The sequence below is a fragment of the Carettochelys insculpta genome, chromosome 31 (genome assembly GCF_033958435.1).
Source record: "Carettochelys insculpta isolate YL-2023 chromosome 31, ASM3395843v1, whole genome shotgun sequence".
Lineage (NCBI taxonomy): Eukaryota > Metazoa > Chordata > Testudines > Carettochelyidae > Carettochelys > Carettochelys insculpta.
Window position 1 is genome coordinate 8737664 of NC_134167.1, and position 21125 is coordinate 8758788.

Sequence of the window (21125 nt, forward strand, 5' to 3'; positions counted from 1 at the left end):
CAGCTCATGGCAGCCTCAGGACTCTTGTGGAGCAGGAGCTGCACAGCTCCTTCTCTGGACCCCCTGGAGACCACACCCTAGTGCTACTCTTCCTCCCCACAGCTCAGCCTGTTCCAGTACTCCCTCCTTCCAGATACCTAATTAGGACACTGCATCAGTTCCTAAGGAAAATCGTATTTTCAAAGAACTGTTGCACTGCAGCAATGTGTTATAACTTAAAAAATTGTTATTTTTCAGTATGACTATATGGGCTCAGACAAGGATGTAGTAACAGAGAAAGTAGTCCAGCTTGTTGGCTTTGTCAACAGTGTAAGTTACTGCCTTTTTCTTTTCAATATTCATATGGGATATGTGGGTGTTTTGGTTCATTTTGCTGGTAGTCATAGCCTCGCAAGCAGAACAGGGGGGTGGGGATCAGAACTTTTGGGTTGTATTTTTGCTTCTGTCATTGGCTTGCTCTTGGTTAAGTTACCTCACATTATAATGTCTTTTTGTGTTTACTTTGATCACCTTTAGCGTGGGCACTTGTTACTGCTTTTATGACAGCCATGGCTGTTTCTGTCTTAAGATTCCTTAGGTTACATTTAAGTGTGTACACAATATGAGGAGCCTCACTCTTAGCACCAGGATCCCCCAGATGTGACATTTTCCAGACTTCCAAACTCACCTTTTAAAGTGGGCTCACAGTGAAATTTAAAGGATATAGAGTGACCTGAGGTTCAACTCAGATTGCTAACCTGAGTTAAAAGCCAGACTGCTGTGTCTGCACTGATATTTTAACCTGAGTTAAGAATGCATCTGAAGTATTTTTTGGCAGTGTAGACATAATCTTAGTGTGTTTAAGTGAGCTTGGTCATAAAAATAACTGCATGCATCATTGTTGTAACCCTGTTAGTCCTTGGAAAATAGAGAGAGAGAGTGGGTGAGACAGTATCCTTTATTGGATCAACTTCTGTTGATGAGAGAGACAAGATTTTTGAACTTGTGTGGAAGTGAAGAAAAGTTCTTTGTTAGCTGGAAAGCTTGTCTTTCTCACCAGAAGAAGTTGGTCCAAAAAAAGATTTTGTCTCCCCTACCTTGTCTCTCAAATAAAAAGAACTGACAGTTGTGATAGATCGACTAAGAATTTATTTTAATTGCCTGGGCTGTGAAGGATTGCGATGGACTAAGTTGTTGAATCTTAGGCACTTTTAGTCCTGTGATTTCCTTAACATCGATTTCAGCATTTATTATGGGGATATCACTCTTTGACAGCACAACCCATACCCTGCCACATTGGTCTCTTACGTCATTGCCTATAAACCTTACAATACTACAATGCATATGACGTAACTGAACATTTCCTCTTACATTTTCAGATGTTTACCCCACTTAATATGACAGTTGTGCTCTCTTCATTGGAGTTCTGGGCAGATAGTAACAAAATTCCTACAACAGGGGAAGCTGATGAATTACTACAAAGGTTTTTACAGTGGAAAAATATCCATCTTATTCTACGGCCTCATGACATAGCTTACTTGTTTGTGTAAGAAGAACATTACTTTATTGTTAAAGAAGATGCACTAGAAATCTTTTAGTCTGTCATTGCTTTTTTAAAGAATATATTTATAATCATGATCCTATTTTTGTTCATTAGTTACAGGGAGCAACCAAATTATGTAGGGGCATCTTTTGCAGGAAATCTGTGTTTGAGAAACTATTCTGGAGGAGTTGCTCTGGTATGATATAATAGAATCTACTTACCTGTACAATTATCAGTTACTTACAGCAGTGGGCATGTAGGGTCAAATGTTTACAACTAAGAAGAATCCCCTAGCAATAGAATCAGCTCAGGTATGCTTTGTTGGGGGATGGCGGAACAAAGAATTTAGTCAGACCATTCAAAGGCTAAACACCATGGCTATGTCTACACTACAGTGATCTTTCAAAAGAAGTTATTCCAGAAGATCTATGCTGAAAAAAACTTGTTTCAAAAGATCATGTCCTCAGACGAAAAAGTGGATCGAAAAATCAATCCTCTCTTTCAATAGAGAGCAAACACACAGCCACTGCTTTGTTGAAAGAATGGGCCAGAGATAGAAAAATCTGGTGCTATAAGAACTGTTCTATTGTAAAAAGGGCTCCTGGGACATCTACACATGTTATTTTCCCAGAAGAATCTTTCAGAAAAAGGCACTCTTCCTCATCTGGGAGAGGAAGAGGGCTACCGGAAAAAGTGTCACATTCTTCCAATTTCAGATCAAAAGGGCGCATTTTCAGTGTAGATGCTCTGCAGGTTCTTTCAGAAAACGGCCTGCTTTCCTGAAAGAACTTGCTAGTATAGACTCATACCATGAGACAAGAAGCCTTGTCTCATATGCTGTGGAACAGCATGCAGGGGATGAGGAGATAAGAATTGAACTCTGTTTTTTTGCTTTGAGCACTGGCTCCAAAAGGGCATCAAAAATTATTTGGTAGCTACTCCGCAAGGTTAGATGGACAGATTGTTGCCCCTGCACATTTACTTTCCACTCAACATGTCTACTTAGACTAGGCACTACAGAGGATTCAACTGCAACTTCCTTCTTCTCCTGGAAGGGGACAGAACAGTTGCTTTACAATAGAGTAAGCATTCCATTTACAGGTTGAACCTCTCTACTCTGACACTCTCTTATTCAGCAACATCCATAACCTGGCATGATTTTAATTAGCTGGATGACCACTTATCCGGGGTATGGCCAAATTTCTGTGATCCCATAAAGTTTGTTTACAGCCACCAGTCCTAGTTCTCCATGTTCTGTGCTGCTATTTAGCTGTAATATACCCCTAAATGTCTTCTAAGAGCCCAGTGAACAATGGAACTGCAGTAATGCTGTTAGACAATATTGACCTCCCTTGGTACAGCAAATTCTCTTGTTCATCACTAGTCAGCTCTTGAGAGTTTCAGACTAGAAACATTTAACCTGAATACATTATGAGTAATACATGTCTTTGTATGACTTAGGTAGGGCAGAAAAAATAGATTTTTTAATCACAATTTGTTTCCATAGTTGAATAAACTTTCACTGCTTGCTTTCTTTCTTATTATGTTAGTATCAAAGGGCTGTAACACTGGAAACATTTTCAGTCATCATTGCGCAGCTGCTGGGGCTAAGTCTGGGAATAGCCTATGATGATTCTAGGGACTGTTGGTGTTCAGGATCCACCTGTATAATGCACACCAAAGCAGTGTAAGTAATTTTTTAAATTATTATTTATTTGCATACCTCACGTGGCATTGTGTTGTGTATTATACTTAGAACCATTTTAATATGCATACACAACTTATCAGTCTAAATCATACTAATTTTGCTTTACTGGAGTCTTTCATTGTTATGAGAGGATGGATGTTTTACAAAGCCTGGAGAATCTTTTAATGAGGCCAATGTGCTTTATGTTTTAGACATTCCAGTGGGACAAAGGCCTTTAGCAACTGCAGCATAGCAGACTTCCAAAGTTTCATTGAAAGTGGAGAAGCAGAATGTCTTCTGAACAAACCATATTTGAGTGCAACCTATAAGGCTCCTGTCTGTGGCAACAAAATAGTGGAGGAAGGAGAGGACTGTGACTGTGGCTCAAAAAGGGTTAGGAAATAAATCCCTGAAATTGAATATGATAAACAATTCACAGCTCCACACCTTGACACTGAAGAGAGAGAGAGATACCACTGGGGTCCAAGAGGTGCTTTGGAGACCTCTGGATGAAAGACCAGCTGCAGCTCTTTAGAAGAGCCAACTCAATTTTGGAAGGCTATGGAGCTGCTTGTTCTCAACCTCATAGTCAGGTTTGGGTTCTGAAATGGGCTTTAAAATAGAACATACATTTCTGTGTTCCTCTAAATGTAGAGGGATGTTCAGTTTCCTTTGCATTTCAAATGTAGCTTCACTGGATCTCTTAAATTTTATGATAGGAAGCATTTGAAGTTATTGTTGAAATCTGTCCATTGCATTCTGCCTTTTTGGTTGTTAACTGATAAACTTCCAAACTGATAGATAAACTTGAAGAAGCCTCATGGAACAGATAGTTTAAAAGGTAGCATCATATTAACAGTTATTTGTTTTGACTGACAGTTGATTCACCAATAGGTAGTTGACAGAGAAAACCATCTCTAACTACCTTGATATGCCATCTTTTATCCCCTATAGCTAAGTAATTTTATGTGCAGCTACTGGGGGATAAAACTTTTTCCTTTGGCAGCTATACTTCTGTGGTATAGCTCCTGGCACCATCGTTGCAGGCATACCCTCCTTTCACTCAGCTGTCTCCTCTGTCAAATGCTAAGTCAAGTGTCAATCTTTATGTATCTACAAGCAGTGGCTCTGCAGCCCCTGGGACAAGGTTGGAGGTGGACCTGGTTCCCTTGCCCTGAAAGGAGTAGGGCCAAGGATGGAAGGGGTGGGGCTTAGGGCAGTCAGTCCTGGGGTGGCCACCATGCTCCCTCAGAGCTGCATGCAGAGTGGTGGCAGGGTGCTCTGCGGCGTTTCAAAGGGGCCCACAACTCCATATATCTCCAGCACTAGTCCGGCAGTGGCAGCAGCTGGAGCTCCAGGCCCCTTTGAAATGCTGGGCCCAGGGGAAATTGGCCCCTTTGTCCCACCGCGCCCATCTACAAGGTACTGTGCACATTGGGTCCAATCCAAGGAAGTACTTAAACACATGCTTAACTTGAAAAATTTGTAAAAGTCAATGAGACTACTCATGTACTTTAACACTTGGTTAAGTACTTTTCTGGGTTAGATCAGAGAGCTCAGCACCTTGCAGGATCAAGCTCCATGAAAGCCCTAGAAAATGAATACAAAAAATCATTGTGAAAACAGTTAAGATGATTACTGCTGACTTTGCACCATGCCTAGGGCAACTGCATCTCCCGGTCCCAAATATGGGACAGGGAGATGGGGTAGGACGTGCACCAAACCCTGGGGAGCTGGCGCTCCCCATCCCCTGAGCCCTGGGAAACGGCAGCTATGGGCACTCCCGGGCCAGAGCCCTGGGACATCAGCGACCCATGGCTGCTCCCAGCCCAGATCCCGGGAGACCGGTGACCCACGGGCTCTCCCGCCCCCATGGGCCTAAATAAGGGACAATTTGTCCCCTTTGAAAAATAAGTTGGGCTGCCTTTTCCATGTCCCAAATATGGGACACTTAGTCACCCTAACCATGCACTGCCTTTCCTGCCTTGACAAGCACACAGCCTAACCCTTCCACAATTAGTATACACCGGAGACCCTTTACCACAATGGTATCTGCCCCACCAAGGGCTGACAGCCTTACATCACTCCATTACTGATTGACTCCTTCCCAACACAAAAACATCCCATATTGGACATTCACAACTGATAGCACTGAGGTGGGCAAGTTTGGTAAAGGGATATGCATGGAAAAGGAGGAGAGGAGGCAGGGTTAAGGATGTGGTACATGATCAGTGGTGTATATGACAGTTGTGATTAAGTTAAACGTGGGTGGAAGCGTAGAGGATACATACTGGAAGGTAACTAGACTTTCCTTGCTTATATGTTTTTGTATTAGGCATGTTATGTAACAACCATAACTAGTTTTAGATGGTAATAACATTTGCTCTGATACTGATTAGTACTGGAGAACATTTGCTGACTTAAGTTTTGAAACACTACAGTCATTTTCTGCTTATTTTAGACACAGTAGCCTCTCTGTGGTTAAGGTTAGACCTACTACTTCATTCATAAGCCTCTCCTAACTCACCAAAGTAAAACCAATCTGTCTGAAATTGCTTGTTTACCTGGGTGCTGACAAACAATATGTGCTTTAATTCAGATAAATGTAAATGTATACATCACAGAACAAAGAACGTAAGCTGTACCTGTGGTATGGCAGACTCTCTCCTGGAAAGCAGTGATTCTGAAAATGATTTGGTGCTTGATGGACAATCAGCTGAACATGAACTTAGGCATCACTGTGGTGAAAAGCCTACTGTTGTTCTTGAATGCATTGTCTGGAACCTTGTGTAGTAATAGGGAAGCTATTCTACCTTTGTATTTGCCACTAATGTGGCCACTAGTGGCGTACTTTTACTTTGTCAGGTCTGGTGTTCACAATTCAAGAGGGATGTTGGTAATTGGAGAAGGTTCAGTGAAATGTCAAGGGAATGATGAAAGGAATGAAAAATATGGTCTTATATTGAGAGTCTCAAGGAGTCATGCGGGAGGCAGCGAGATCAATATGTCTGGTCTGCTTCAACTCTTTGAACCCTGCTTGCTTTCATCAGCACTTCCTATGTTGCATGCTGTTCAGTGCAGGGATAAAAGTACCACTATGTCCTCAAGTGCAGGTATTAAAATGTCAGCATAACAACTTTCAGCCTTTGGAACTGCTACTACTATGGCTGCTTCCAGAACCCTTCTTCCAAAGCCTGGTTATCACAGCGACCTGGGCTTGTGGCATTGTTCAGCAAGCCATGAGCTGAGGCTTTGGGAGCTTCCTCCAAACTGCCCTCTTGGGAATGTTTTGGAAATGCCCCTTGTCAGAAGGGGCTTGCAATTAACTTCTTTTCTTGAGGAGAAAAGGAGATTTCAGTTTCCAGGGCCACCAAACTTGTATCTTTTGCCAGTGTTAAGATGAGGTATATCTTAACATCTACAATGTTTCTATTGATTACTTTTAGGAATGTCGATGGAATACATGTTGCCTATATACGTGTAAATTTAGACGAGACATAAAATGTGTCACTGGAGATTGCTGTTGGGCATGTAAGGTAGGTTATAGCATCTGACTGATCGAAACTAAACACATTGTTTAACTATAACCATATAGCTAACAGTAGCCCAAATACTGCAAGTACTTAGTGCTTTACTTAAAGTATGTGAATAATCCAATTCAGTACTTAGGAGTGTCTAGTATTAAGGCCAATTGCACGTCGTCTGTGCAGGTTGTACCTTCCTAAACCAGGACTCTGTGGTCCAGCCAGGACTGCCTTGAGGTGGGGGTGTGGCCTGTTGTAAATCCTCCCTGCAGTGCACCAGGCACAGGGCCCAAGGTGACCCTCCCTCTGTGTCATAGGCCACACTCCTCCCATAGGCAAGGGGGTGTGGGGATTACTTGGGGCTGAGTGCAGCGGAGGCAGCAGGAGTCACCTCCTCTTCTTTCTGCCACTCACCACACGGGTAGCAGGATCAGTAGCCTGCTCTGGTCCACTGTGCCTCACTTCTCTGCAGGCAGCGGGAACCAGAGGAGCACTCCACTTCCCGCTGCGGTGTAGATGCAAGGCACAGCAGGCTGGGAGAGTAGCATGGCCCCCTGATTTCTGCCCCACGTCACACCTCCCATCATCCCTCCTGTCCACAGAACAGTTGGAACAGCCCCTGTGGGACTCCCAAAAGCTCAGTGCCTTGGATGGCACCCAGTTCATCCTGTGGATGGGATGGCTGTGGGTCCAACAGGACCAGGAATGTTCCTGGGCCAGAGAGCGCTGGTGGTCAGGAGTTAGGCAGCAGGAGGGCTGGGAGCCGGTCCCACAGCATCCCACAGAAGTGCTGGGAGCTGCAGCCATGGCAGCCTGGTAGGGGAGTCACGGCTGGGGTTATGGCAAGGGGGCTGGCTGGGGCTGGAAGCAGAGCCAGTAGTGGGCTGGAAGACCAGTGGCAAGGGACCTCACCTGATCTGGCAAATTTCCTTGTTCAGGATGGGTCAGGTCCTCGGGGTGCCAGACCAGGGAGGTGCAACCTGTATTATGGCTAAAGAACCAGAGAGCAGGTCATATCCACTGTTGACATATCAAGCTATCTAAAATATCTAACCAGGATGATATAGAAGGTGCCTGGTCCTGCCATGAGGGCAGGGAACTGGACTTAATGATCTCTTAAAGTCCCTTCCAGTTCCAGTACTGCATTCTATGATTGTCAATTACGTTGATAATTCAAGGCAGTATTGAAAATGAGCCCTGACAAAAACATTTGTATAAACACATACTTATTCCTCTGATCATTGCCAATAAGGGACACACACCATAGCAGCTAAGCAGAGGCCAACGACTCAGATAACCGAAAAGAAAGCTGATCTTCACTTTGTTTCATGCGCTCTGCTTTTTGTTCTGCACATCGTCAAAGCAAACACTTGTTCTAAAAACCAAAAGCTTAACTTTCTTATATTTATAAAAGGGGTTTCTAGTTGTTTGGTTTTCCTGTTATGTTGACTATTTAGTATAAATACTAAATAGTGTGTAAATTTCCATCCTCCATGCAGCTCTAGTTATAACCTTTCTTGATATCATGCACAGCTGTCCTCTTTCTGTTTTTTTCTAATAGTTTGTGCGAAATGGCACATTATGTAGAAGCACTAGTGAAGATGAGTGTGACCTAATAGAGTACTGCAATGGTTCCTCTGCACACTGTACACCCGACTTCTGGGTCATGGATGGGCACCCATGCAACCATAATACAGGCTATTGTTTTAGAGGAGTGTGCCAAACTGCTGATAAACAATGTAAAAAAATCTTTGGCAAAGGTAATGAGAACTATTTTTTTCCTCAAAAAAATCTAGTTCTAGTGAATGCTGCCATCTGTAGTTATGAGGGTGGATATCACTATTATTTGTAACTGATGGCATAATTAATCACAGATACTCAAGGCAAGTTGCCTGGAGGCACTGTGGTCTGCTGGATAAGACTTGGATCTATGGCATCAAAGATTTGGGTTTTATCCCCAGCTCAACCACAAACTTCCTTGGAAACTTTGAGTATTTCCCTTTACCTCTTCAGGCCTCAGTGACTCCATGGATAAAATATGGATAACTGTATTGTATACCTTTGGTGGTTCTGTGAAGCCTTTTTACTTTAAATACATGTACACTGCACAGAGCTGTATTAAGACCAGTCAGGGTAAAAAGTGAAATTAGAGCTCATACCTTCCCCTAAGTCCCAAAAGCATTTTGGCTGGGGAAGTGGAGAGGAGATAATGGTGGTGGTATTATGATGGGAAGAATGTTTTGTGTTTTTAACCATCTTGTGGACTTCCAAAAATAATTTGTGAACTTGCTTTGGCTGTTTTAGAGCAAAAGGAGGCCTGGTTAATTCACTATGAAGCTAATTTAGCTTCAGAAATTTACTGTGAATACTTGAGGTTAGCCAATAAATTAGAATTTTGCAAAATTTCGTGTTATACATGTGACAGAACAGAGTTGCTAAGGGCCACAACTGTGTTATTTTACAACCACTTTTTATGAAAATTAGGAGGATTCACACCACACATTAAGGTTCTCATGGAAAGTGTTTTGCAACCGTAATGATAGCAGCTGCTATCACCGTTGTTATATTAGTATAAGAAGGGGTAGCCCAGTCAGTCTATATCTGCAAGAACAACGAGAAGTCCTGTGGCACTGTATACACTAACAGATTTTTTGCGGCATAAGCTTTCATAGGCAAAGACCCACTTCATCAAATGCATGTTATTATATTAGCAAGTCTAATTAGCTGGTCGGAGGGGTCTTTGTTATTTTTGACTTGCCTGATCTGGTTCAGAAAATGTTTACGACCTGTAAGTACAAGGCCCCCTACTCCATCAGAGAGCAAGGCCCACATATAATTTTTCTGGGACCAGTACAGCCTTGGAACATGGGCCCCCGCCCACAAACATACCACAATTTGCTGCCTGGGTAAGACCCACCAGGGCCTCTGGGCCCCAGTAAACTGTACCATTTGGGGGCCCTGTCAGGGACAGGTTATTTACTCCTAATGTATGGAATAAAAGCTGCTTCATGCTATTTCTGGTGCTAACAACGGTCTGGAGCCCTGTCCTTATCCCCATCTGGAACACATCTGAAGTTCCACATAAGGAGCTCCATATCTTCTATTACCTTAACTGCAGAAACACCTACAAAAGTTCTAAACACATTTCCAATGATTGTCAAACATCTGCACTACCACATGACAAATATAACTTTCTATGTGGCTGCTATGGTAGCGCACAGGACTGACTTTAGAGGTTCTGCGGATCTAGGTGAATAGGCGGATATATACCTCCACCCGTCCATAGTCCCCCAAATAAATAATTACTGAGAATTTGTCAACAGCCAGTTTTTGCTGCTCTAGGAAGCTGTCTGGTTGGCCTCTATTTTAGAGCCAGCCTTGGCAAAGCATTTTGAGACTAATGTAGAGAGAAGGTTGCCCCTTGGTAAAGGAGGAGGCCATTACTGAATCAATCCTGTGTCTCTGACCTGCAATTTAGACTAGTCAATGCACCTGTTGCATTGAAATGAAGATTGCATAACAGAAAACAATTAGTGCGTACTATATATTCCAACAAAGCATTGTCCAACTCTAACTAGTCTGTGATGAAGTCTAATCAATGTTACTGTATTTACAGCTTCAAAAAGTGGCTCTCTTGCATGTTATGAAGAAATTAATGGTCAAAAGGATCGGATGGGACACTGCGGTTCCTCTCAGGAGGGTTACAAGATTTGTGAATGGAAGTATGTTTTGAGAACTAGTAATGTCTCCCTATCGCAATAGCACAATATGAAGCATCATATCTTGGCTGATTGTAGAGAATTAATGTGCATTTTTAAAATCTGTAGCCAGTTTGTTTCTGAACTCTGCTATTGCTTCTGCGTATCAGAGCACAGAAAGAAAGTGCTTAAAAATAACTGCTGGTCCATTTCATCTGACATATTAGGTAGCAGACTACCAGTATGCTGATCTAAGCTTCTAGACCCAGATCCTCAGAGTTATTTAGGTACTTAATGCCCACTGTTTTCAGTCCCTAGGTACCTTTGAGGTGCTATATGGTCTTTTCCACTCAGAGATGTTATTTAATTGAAAATCATAGAATCACATATTTATATGTAAGCAGCCATTGCTGTGTTTCTCGAGCCCAGGGAAAGCTCGCTGCCATGCCCAAATCTTTTTCTGGCCACAGCTTTATTCTTCAGCAGAAAACTCAGGCAAAGTATTAAACCAAAATAATTTCTCTGTCCACAACTGGCTACGATGCCCAGAGTCTTTTCACCTGTTAGATTCGCTCAGAACTTAAAGAAGACACATTAGTCTCCCTGCTTCAGGATCAATTGCAGGAACCTTTCTCTCACCTGCAGCTACTCTTCATCTGAGCTGCTTGCTGGGTTTACAATCACTTGCTTCCCTCCAACAGGGTTTGATAATTGAACAGGGCTAGCCAGCACTCTCTTGGATGTTAATGGGGCTAGACACCTATTACCCATTATACTTCCACTCCCTCCCTCCTCCCTGACCTGGTCTGTCCCTCTGTATGGTTCATACCTACGTATACCTAATATCCCATCTGACAAATCTAGGCAGGGGAGAACTAAGATGACTGCTAATTGTGCAAAATGTCATAGTTCTGTTGTTAGCTCCCTCTCCCTATTTGCTTCAGCAAAAATCTAGATGGCAATTCCTCTCAGGCAGGTACAGTATTATCTTAATTTGTTTGTATACTGTCTAGCACAAATGGGGGATTAACACTACTGTAATACAAAAAGTGAAGAGCAATCCCATTGATCGTTATCATCCCATCATGGTTCTGAAATGCCTGTTTTGTGCAAGTTCTCCTCACCTGCCCAGCATTTCCGTTCCCCTCTTTTTGCCTTGAAGATATGTGATTTGATCTACAGGTTGGACCTTTCTGGTCCAGCCCTCTTGGGACCTGAAAGGTAGTTAAACAGGGAGCTGGTCAGGAAGCTGGCAGCAGCCACGGAGCTACAGCAGGAGGTGCCGGCCAGGGTTGAGAAGCCACAGCCCAGCTAGCAGCAGGAGAGCCAGTGGCTGGAAGCACTGACAGATTGTGAATGGAGCTCAGTGACCAGGGCTGGTGGCCGGGATGAGGTCCTGGCAGCCAGCAAGGGGGGCTGTGACTTCCCCCGTTCTTGCAAACTACCTGTTTCAATACTGCTCAGGTCCCCAGAGGGCTGGACCAGAGAGATCCAACCTGTATATCAAATCATATATCTTAAAGGAGGGATGAAATTGAAGAAAAGAGGCTCTGAGTTAGTCACCTTAACATGCCCTTTGGCAGGCCAGTCTCTAGGTTTCTCTAACTAGCTGCGCATGGCCCTAGAATAATGTTCTGACAGCCTTACTGGGGTGTTGAGACTTGCCAGCCAATCTTTCCTCGGGAGTATGCCCCCAGTGCCAGGAGTCAGTGACATCTTGTTGGCCAACTGACAAGATATTCTGACTGCACCAACAGACACACCCAATGCAAACGTAAGGGATCCCAAAACTGAGAGCTCTCTAGACTGTAGACAGTGCAGTTCTCCCTTCTCACAGAAATTATGGTATTATCATCTACTATTTGCAACTGTCACATGCAAAATATGTAATTTTAATTTTCTCCTCTTATGTTTGTAGGGATCTCTTGTGTGGGAAGTTAGTTTGTCAATATCCAAGTAATAGACCATTCATTAAGGAAAAGGCTGCTGTCATTTATGCTACGGTGCAGAATTCCTTATGTGTAACTTTAGATTACATGAAGGGGCCTCAAGTGAGTGATCCAATGTTGGTGAAGGATGGCACTGTCTGTGCTGAGCAAAAGGTAACACATCTTTTTTTTTTAACCTTTTAGCAATGTAAATATTTTCTATGTAAACATACATTTTTTTATAAGTTACTAATATTGGAGCAATGATGAACCTCATTAGCTTAATGAGTTATACGATCAGGTGCTTTACCTGATTTACTTTTAACAAACCAAATATTTGCAAATATTTTGAGGTAAAACAGGTTCTGGTAAATGGCTTTCTGCTCTTAAACAGCGTGAAAAGGACCTGCAAATCTAGAGATTATTTTATGCTTTCCGTTGACCTCGAACTGCACATCTGTTTGGGTTTTAGATTTGTCGTAACCAGAAATGTGTAGATGCTTCCACGCTGAACTACAACTGTGACATAAAGAAAAAATGCAATGACCGTGGAGTAAGTAATATCAACATTATAATAACAACAACACTGTTTGGATTAATAATATATTGGATTTGTAAATATTTTCCTTATAGATTGCCAACTGAAAGAAAGCAAGTTTGGACTGACACCCAGCATGCAAAGTCTTTGTGCCATGGTTGACTTATTTAGTTCTTCATGATAGTTAAAGTCATGGTCTTGGTTTTCTTTATAGTCTGTGGTAGTTTGCATGTGATGTGTCTTCTGGAACACGGTGTGGATTAATTTAAGAACTGAGAATTTTGATTATAAAGAAAAGAGATCTTGAAGAGAAGCTTGTTTCCTAAAAACCTTGTGTAATGGAATTTCCCCATATTTGAGAATTCCAGCTACCAAGTAATTCAACAGGATTTCCCCCGCTTTTATTTCAGGTGTGCAACAACAAAGGAAATTGTCACTGTAAGGGTGGGTGGCAGCCACCTGATTGCAAAATTCCATCAAAAGGATATGGAGGAAGCATTGACAGTGCTTTCAGAAGCGGTTAGTTAACCTGGCAAATTTTCTACCCTATACTTTTTTTTTTATTTCCAAGTGCAACATTTAAGAAAATAAGAAGGGTCATAGTGGGTCAGACCAACACTCCATTTAGCCCAGTATCTTGTTAACCAGTAGGGGCTGGTGCCAGATACTTCAGCAGGCATAAACATAACAAGAAAAATTCTCAAATGATCCATCCCCTGTCATCAAGTCTCAGCATCTGGCAGAGGTTTGTGGACACCCAGAGCATGGGGTTGCATCACTGGCAATCTGGCCTAATAGCTAGGATCCTACCAAATTCATTGTTCATTTGTGGCCAAAGGGCTTTTAAATTGGTAAGGTTTATAATTTCAGATATTTACAATTTTCTGATGTTGTAACCAGGGGAATTCTGACCTGAAATGGGATGCGGGGATGGGGGTGGGAGTTTGCAAAGTTGTTCCGAAAGGGGTCCCATTTCCACCCTCACTTCTGTGCTGCCTTCAAAGGTGGGCTCTGAAGGCAGTACCCTCCCAGATCCTGCAGTTAGAGGAAGTTCCTAGAAGTGCAGTGGTAGGGACTGCTCCAAGCCACAGCTGGAGGAGTAGGTGGGGGGACAAGCCTCTCTTGCCCTGGTTGGAGCAGCTGTGGGGCAGAAGCCCCAAGCTTGAGCTGTCCAAGCCCTGGCTGAAGAGTAGGGGCCAGGAGGGGTGTGTGGACGCCATGAGCCCAGGCTGCCTGGAGACCATGCTGGAGTAGTGGGGGTGGAGGATGGAAGCCCCGAGCTTGGAACAGGCAGAAGCCCTAATTCTGGCTGGCCACAAATCTCGGCCAAAGCTTGATTGGAGTAGCAGGGGACAGAACCCCTGATCCCAGCTGCTGTTGGGACAAATACAAGTCCCCAACCCAGGATGAGCCACTGGGAGAGGAAGCCCAGTGCCCAGTGCCTGGAGCCAGAGGAGAAGTCCAGAGCCCATTTTGCCCCAGCTGCAGCCGCTGGGAACAGAAACCCCAGCCTAGCAGGTGCTGCTGCAGGAGGAAGCCTTGAGTTTGGCGCTTGTAATGGCAGCAGGAGCTGTGGGGGGAAGGAAAGAACAGAAGCCTGGTACCCAGCTCCCATGCTGCTGCAGCACAGAAGTGAGGGTTCACCACCTTTGTCTCTGCACTGCCTCTGGGGCTGGGGCTGAACTCTGCACCAAGAGCAGCTGTGCAGGGGAAGGTCAACTCCAGTCCCTGCCCAGCATGGCCAGAGTAGCCACTAGGAGCCCTGGGGTGTGTGTGCCTGCACACAGGGGGCCACATAACCTCCTGCGCTCCCCTGCACTCACCATGGACACTGCTTCCAATGAGTATTGGGGTAGTCTCTGCCCTGCACAGTGGTGCAGCCCAGAAGTGCTACTACTAGGCCTTGCTGCTATGGGTGTGGGGGAAACGAGCCCTGCACCCACTGGAAATGGTGTAGCACAGCACTTCTGTGGTAAGAGGCAGGCAGAGCAGGGCCATGTAAGGGGTGGGGCATGCACAGAGCAGAGGTCGTGTGGAGAAGCATGGGTGGAGCAGGGGTAGGAGAGGGGCATAGGCAGGGAAGGGGTGGGTCAGGGGCACTTGGCTGGCGCTTCCCTGGCAATCCCTGCATTGGTTGCCTCTACTGCGCTCCCAGCAGAACGGGAGATCAGACTTCATGGAGGAGGGTGGATTTCACAGTCCATAACATGTTCTTCATGGCTGTGGAACTGAAAGGGCTTTACTAATAGCCATTGATGAATCTACACTCCAGCAATGTACCTAATTCTTTTTTGAAGCCAAATATATGAGTCCCCCAGGTAGGCTGAGTGCTGTGTGAAGATGTACTTCCCTATGATTGTTTATAATCTGGTGCATATTACTTTTGTTAAGTGACCCTGGTTTGTGTGGTATACGAAGGGATAAATGACCCTTCCTTCTTTAACTTCCCAGACTAGTCATGATTTTATAGACCGGTATCATATCTCTCTGAGCAATCTCCTTTCTAAGATGAACAGTCCCAGTCCTTTTAATCTCTCCTCACATGGAAGCTGTAATTGCCTTGCTCTGTACTTTTCCTTCACGAAAAGAGAAAAAAAATCTGAAATATTTACCACAGAACAGTTCAGAGTTTGAGTCATAAAGGGAAATACATAAACTGAGGTTCTACATTTAAATGTGAAAAGGAAGAGAAAAAGTTTGTTACTAGTTTTTCTTATTATATTACTTTAATAACATAGAGAACACAATTTTAATACGCAAATTAATATCATGTCCAAGAAAGTGATCATGTACTGTATGTACTATCCTAATTACATACTGTACTGCCAACTGGCTGCTCTATAGCAACAATGTGGAATTTAAGACTCTTATTTTGACAGAGTTGATTTATAATCTAAATTACATGTTAAGCAATTTTGTTGATCATAGCTATGCCAATGCATTTTCACCTCCATGGCCACGTCTACACGAGCCGCTCTTCCTGGCAAAACTGGGCTTTTGCCAATAAAAACCGCCGCACGTCTACATGGCAAATGCACTTTGTCAACAGTTTGTCGACAAAACCCGGCACATCCGCTGGAAGCGTGATACCATTCCCCATTCAGGTATCAGTCCTCCCTCAAAAGTGTTCTGTCGACCAAATGGCCGTGTAGATGCTCCAGGGCCTTTGTCGAGACACAATGCTTCCGGTTTACTGGGCATTCCTGTTTGCAGAGCTTCCAGTCAGCCGTTCTGTCGAGAGAGAACCAGGCAGTCTGGCTGCACTCTGTCGACCGAGCAGATTGCAGATCGGTCGACAGAAGTTTTGTTGGGAAGTCCCTTCCGAGAGTAACTGCTGTCAACAGAGGCTTCTTGTGTAGATGTGGCCCATGTGGGGCAGTGTGCTGTTCTGGTCCTGAACAACTTTTGAATACGAGCTAGCAGTTGTATCATGTTTTGAACACTGTTTGCAATAATTCATGAAGTTTCAAAGTGTGACAATTTGGGGAATCTCACAGTTGCAGCTTTCAAGTGTGCCTGCTATATCCACATTTTTCTTTCATTCCTTTCCCTTCAGTCATGTACTGGTAGATACAGAATAATGTCTCCTGTAGGTGAAGGCCCTGCTTCCCCTGCCAGAAAGATCTGCGATATTTCTTTCCTGTTCTTTCTTTTTAGATGCAATCATTGACAGTTTTCAGCAGGACACTCTGAGGAACTGGCTTCTGCTAAGTTTCTGTCTCTTTCTGCCAGTACTTGTTTGTTCTATCATCATGATTATAAAACGAAATCAACTGAATAGGTGCTGCTCTAAGAAAGAATCACAAGTTGATGAGTAAGTTTATTTTGTTCACCCAATTCTAACCTTTCTTTAGGGATTTTCCCAAGCACTGGGAAAAGTGATGAGACCAGGAACAAGACCACAGAGGTTGAATAGTTGACTGGTGGTGATAGTGCACACTTGTTGTGATACTTCTTTATGGCTGGATCTAGGGCAGCAGTGTGGGCCAGTAACCCACAGAAAAATCAGAGAGTTCCACTGAAGTGAGAAGCCCCACCCCCCACCCCCAAAAAAGCCGTGAAGCGAAAAGAGTCTTGGCCTTCACAATACCCCCTGCAAAACATTCCACATGCTGACTGTGTTGTGTGAAGAAATTCTTCCTTCTGTTGTTTCAAACATGCTGCCTAATAACTTCATTTGGTAACCCTAGTTCTTGTGTTATGGGAAGGACCAAGTAGCACTTCCTTATCTAGTTCCTCTACATCAGTCATGATTTTATAGACCTCTATCATATTTCCCCTGAGTCATCTCTATTCCAGACCGAAAAGTCTCTGTTTTATTAATCTCTCCTCATACACAAGCAATGCTTCCATGCCACTAATAATCGTTGTTGCCATTTTCTGAACCTTTTTCATTTCCAGTATATCTTTGTTGAGATGAGGTAATCACACATGCACACAGTATTCAAGATGTGGGCAAATCATGGCTTTATATAGAGGCAATAAAATATTCTGTCTTATTTTCTATCACTTCCTTAATGGTTCCCAAAATTCTGTTTGCTTTTTTGACTGCTGCTGCACATTGAGTAGACGTTTTCAAAGAACTGTTCACAAGGACTCCAAGATCTCTTTCTTGAGTGGTAACAGCTAATTTTTAGACCCCATCATTTTATATGTATTGTTGGGATTATGTGTTCTGATGTGCATTACTTTGCATTTATCAGTGTTGAATTTCATATGCTGTTTTGTTGCTCAGTCACCCACTTATTCAGAGACATTTTTATAGGGCTACACAGTCTGTCTGGCACTTAACTATCCTGAGTAGTTTTGTATCATCTGTAGATTTTGCCGTCTCACTGTTTGCCCTCTTTTCCGGATTGTTGATGAGTATATTAAATAGGATTTGTCCCAGAACAGACCCTTGGCAATACTACTATTTACGCCTCTCCATTCTGAAAACTGACCATTTATACCTACCCTTTGATCCCTATTTTTAACCAGTTACCAGTCCATGAGAAGATATATCCTTTTATCCCATGACAGCTTAAGCAAAGTGGTGAGATAAAAAAATCCAAGTACACTGTATCTACTGGATCCCTCTTATCCACATGCTTGTTGATCCTCTCAAAGAATTCTAGTAGATTGATGAGGCATGATTTCCACTTATGAAAGGCATGTTGATTCTTCCCCAACAAGTTATGTTCATCTGTGTGTCTGAAAACGTGTCTGTGGGATACCGGTGGAAACCAGTTTTGTTGACAAAATAAACAGAGTGCTGACACTGATGCCTTGCCATTTTAACTTCACCTTAAACAGCTTTATGTCTCTTGTTGAGATGGTTTTATTTTTAGCAGCAAAACAAGAGAGCTTTGCATTGTATACATCTCCCTTGTTTTGTCAACAAAAGGCAGCTTTTCCATCAAAACTTTGTAGTGTAAACATGGCCTATGACTGTCTTCTCCCTGTTAGGCTTCATCAGCATGAGGCATTGTCAGGTCTTGGCACATAGTGGCAAGTACTTGTTTTTTAAACAATGTAGGGCATAAACAAACAGAACTGAGTAGAAGTCCACAGAGACTGCAAATAGATTGAATATCCAGGTGGACTATTTTAATAGTGGATGTGAGAGAAGCACGCATGGCTGGTCAGACTGAAAGGAAACTTTATTAAGGTTAAATGAAACCCATAAAAATGTGTAAAAGAAGGAAAGGGTAAAATTTAAGGTGACCAACCATCCACTATTTGGCAGGACGGTCCCATATTTCAGATGCTAAAATGGCATCCTGACTTATTTTTAAAGGGGGCGAATTGTCTCTTATTTAGGCCCTTGCAGGCTGGGGGTACAGCGCTCCCATGGGCTGCTGCTCTGTGCCGGGAGCTCCCATGGGTCACTGATCTCCTGGGGCTGCCACTCTCCCAGGCCTCTGGGCAGGGAGCACCCGTGGCTACTGTTTCCCCAGGGCTGAAGCGGGTAGGGAGTGCCGGCTCCCAGGGGCTTGGTGCAGCCTGGAGGAGCTGACCCTCCCCCACGTCTCCCTGTCCTGTATTTGGGACAGGGAGATATGGTCGCCCTAGTAAAAGTTCTTGCTACAAATGCTAGTAGCATATGTGAATGTTGGATTGGAATGGTAGAGACTTGGTTAAACCAAGACATTTAGTCAGGAAGCAAAATTAATAGTGAATAAAGTTTACTGAAGGGGCATAAAAACAAAAGAAGATGAGGGGTTACGGTTCAGGAAGCTGTATTTACAGAAGATGATGTCTGATCCTGATAAATGGAAGCTCAGTTATATCCCTGAGGTTTTTAAAATTGGGTGGGATACTTTTACTTCAAAAAATAAATTTCGCTGAGAATGCAATAAGAGTTTAAGAAATTGCTCAAATTCAATAACACCTGGGAAAAGCATGTGTCAGTAAAAAGGATGCTGAAAATACAAACAGAAGGACTACATGTTCCAATAAAAAATGGAACAGTGTGAAAGACAAGCAAAACCCACAAAGCGAAACAAGAAGGTAAAGAGGCATTTTAGCACAATGGAGGATGAAAGGGTGATCCTCTGGTTGAAGAGAAAGACTGCTTGGGTAGAAGTAATTTTCACAATAAACTGTTAATGGTATGCTGTAGAACTATGAGGCTGTGTATATGATATACTTAATTTTAAATACTCACAGCCCTGTTTTATAATTTAAATCTAGATCAGAAGACGTGGATCAGTCAGAAAATCCAAGGTAAATTTCACATCTATCAGTGCAGTAGAACATGTATTTAGTTTTCTTTTATTTAGCACATGCTTAGCATTCAAATGCCCAAGTCTGCATTTGATAGTTGCAATATGACTGAGACACATTTTGTTTCATCGACAACTTAGATTTTGAAGTACAGTTTGAAAGAAGAATATAAGCATTCAGATTTAATGCATTGATGCCTTGTGTGGCTAAAACCATATTCTTTAAATTTACCCACTGTGATTAAGACAGATAAATTTCAACCAGAAAATATTTACAAGAGTTATCAGTCTCCGCAAATAGGTGCTCTGCCATATTATGGAATGATGTTGTTGGCCCAGATTTTTAATGGTATGCAGGTGCCTAAAGATGCAGATCATCGTGTGGGATTTTCAGAAGCACCTAGGCTTCCAAAATACTTGAAAAAATCTTGCACCTCTCCAGTGTGTATAATTTATTTTGAGCTTTGTGGGGGGAAAGCCTCCCAGTACTGTCTGGAGAGAAGCACTGAGACTGAGCTATGTGAAAGTACGTAACTATTGAGAGGAACATCAGTAGTTGAGGGGAGATTAGCAGTCAAGATAACCAGTCATGGGTGTTTTAAAAAATGCTTAGATAAATAGCTAGAACTAGACATTGGTCTACACACAGAAATGGCACCAATTTTACTATGCTAAATGGATTTAATTTGGGGCAGCCTCTTGTGTGGGCGCTCAAATCAGTTTGCAGCAATAGATGGGGCAAGGAGCAGAGCTGTTTGGGATGGAATGCACAATAGAAATTCGCAGGACACACAGAAATGCATTACCAGGTGAGGTGAGGCAGAGTGAATGAACATGGGTGTAAGTTGCCCAATGTTCAAGCTGAATTATCAACTTCTTTACCTTTCAAAAATAACATTTTTGGCTGAAGAAGTTGGACCCCACTGCTTTAAATGGCTAAACATCTCTGAGGGATGAGGTACACATTTCCCCTCTGTAAGACAGAAGCTGTGTTCACAATACTCTCAAACACTATCAGCCTGGGAGTTACTGTTTCCACACCTACCATGAAATTATCAATCTAGCCCATTTGCCACTGTATGAAAATATTTACTAAACTATTTCAAAATTCATCTGATCAGCAATATTAGTCAGCTGTTGCTGTATATTTAGTGCCTGTTCCAAGTGCAGCATCACACATCTTTTGAATTCAGACACAGTGAGTGGGTCTGTTGTCTGCCGGAGGGTAGACTCAAACTCCAATTATAACAGCAAATATAGTCTGGTGTCTGAGGCAAGACTGGTGATGGTGACAGCTACCTTATGATGGAAATAGCTTGAGTCTAGCTTCTAACAGACAACAGATGTCCTTACTATGGCTGAATTCCCAGCTGAATCATTTGCTTATGTTGCTATGTTTTATTTATTCTTGTTGATTCTGTTAACCACAGTATGTATTTCCCCTTATTCTGTCTGCTACAGTGTATAGCCACTAACACCAGAAGGCTGGAAATTATATAAGAAGTCCATTTAAACCAGATG

The 21125-nt window shown here is 43.0% G+C and overlaps 1 protein-coding gene across 1 annotated transcript in view; it reads left to right on the forward strand.

The window, feature by feature from the left end:
* The window catches only part of LOC142004235 (disintegrin and metalloproteinase domain-containing protein 18-like), a 30468-nt gene extending 9343 nt beyond the window's left edge, over positions 1 to 21125 (forward strand). The window contains exons 8-21 of the mRNA XM_074981744.1: positions 238 to 309; positions 1359 to 1525; positions 1637 to 1718; positions 3073 to 3209; positions 3422 to 3602; positions 6656 to 6745; positions 8295 to 8493; positions 10350 to 10455; positions 12350 to 12533; positions 12832 to 12912; positions 13308 to 13416; positions 16555 to 16711; positions 19573 to 19605; positions 21066 to 21125. Coding sequence (XP_074837845.1) covers positions 238 to 309; positions 1359 to 1525; positions 1637 to 1718; positions 3073 to 3209; positions 3422 to 3602; positions 6656 to 6745; positions 8295 to 8493; positions 10350 to 10455; positions 12350 to 12533; positions 12832 to 12912; positions 13308 to 13416; positions 16555 to 16711; positions 19573 to 19605; positions 21066 to 21072 — 1605 coding nt within the window. The 3' untranslated portion in view covers positions 21073 to 21125. The remainder of the gene's footprint in view (positions 1 to 237; positions 310 to 1358; positions 1526 to 1636; positions 1719 to 3072; positions 3210 to 3421; positions 3603 to 6655; positions 6746 to 8294; positions 8494 to 10349; positions 10456 to 12349; positions 12534 to 12831; positions 12913 to 13307; positions 13417 to 16554; positions 16712 to 19572; positions 19606 to 21065) is intronic.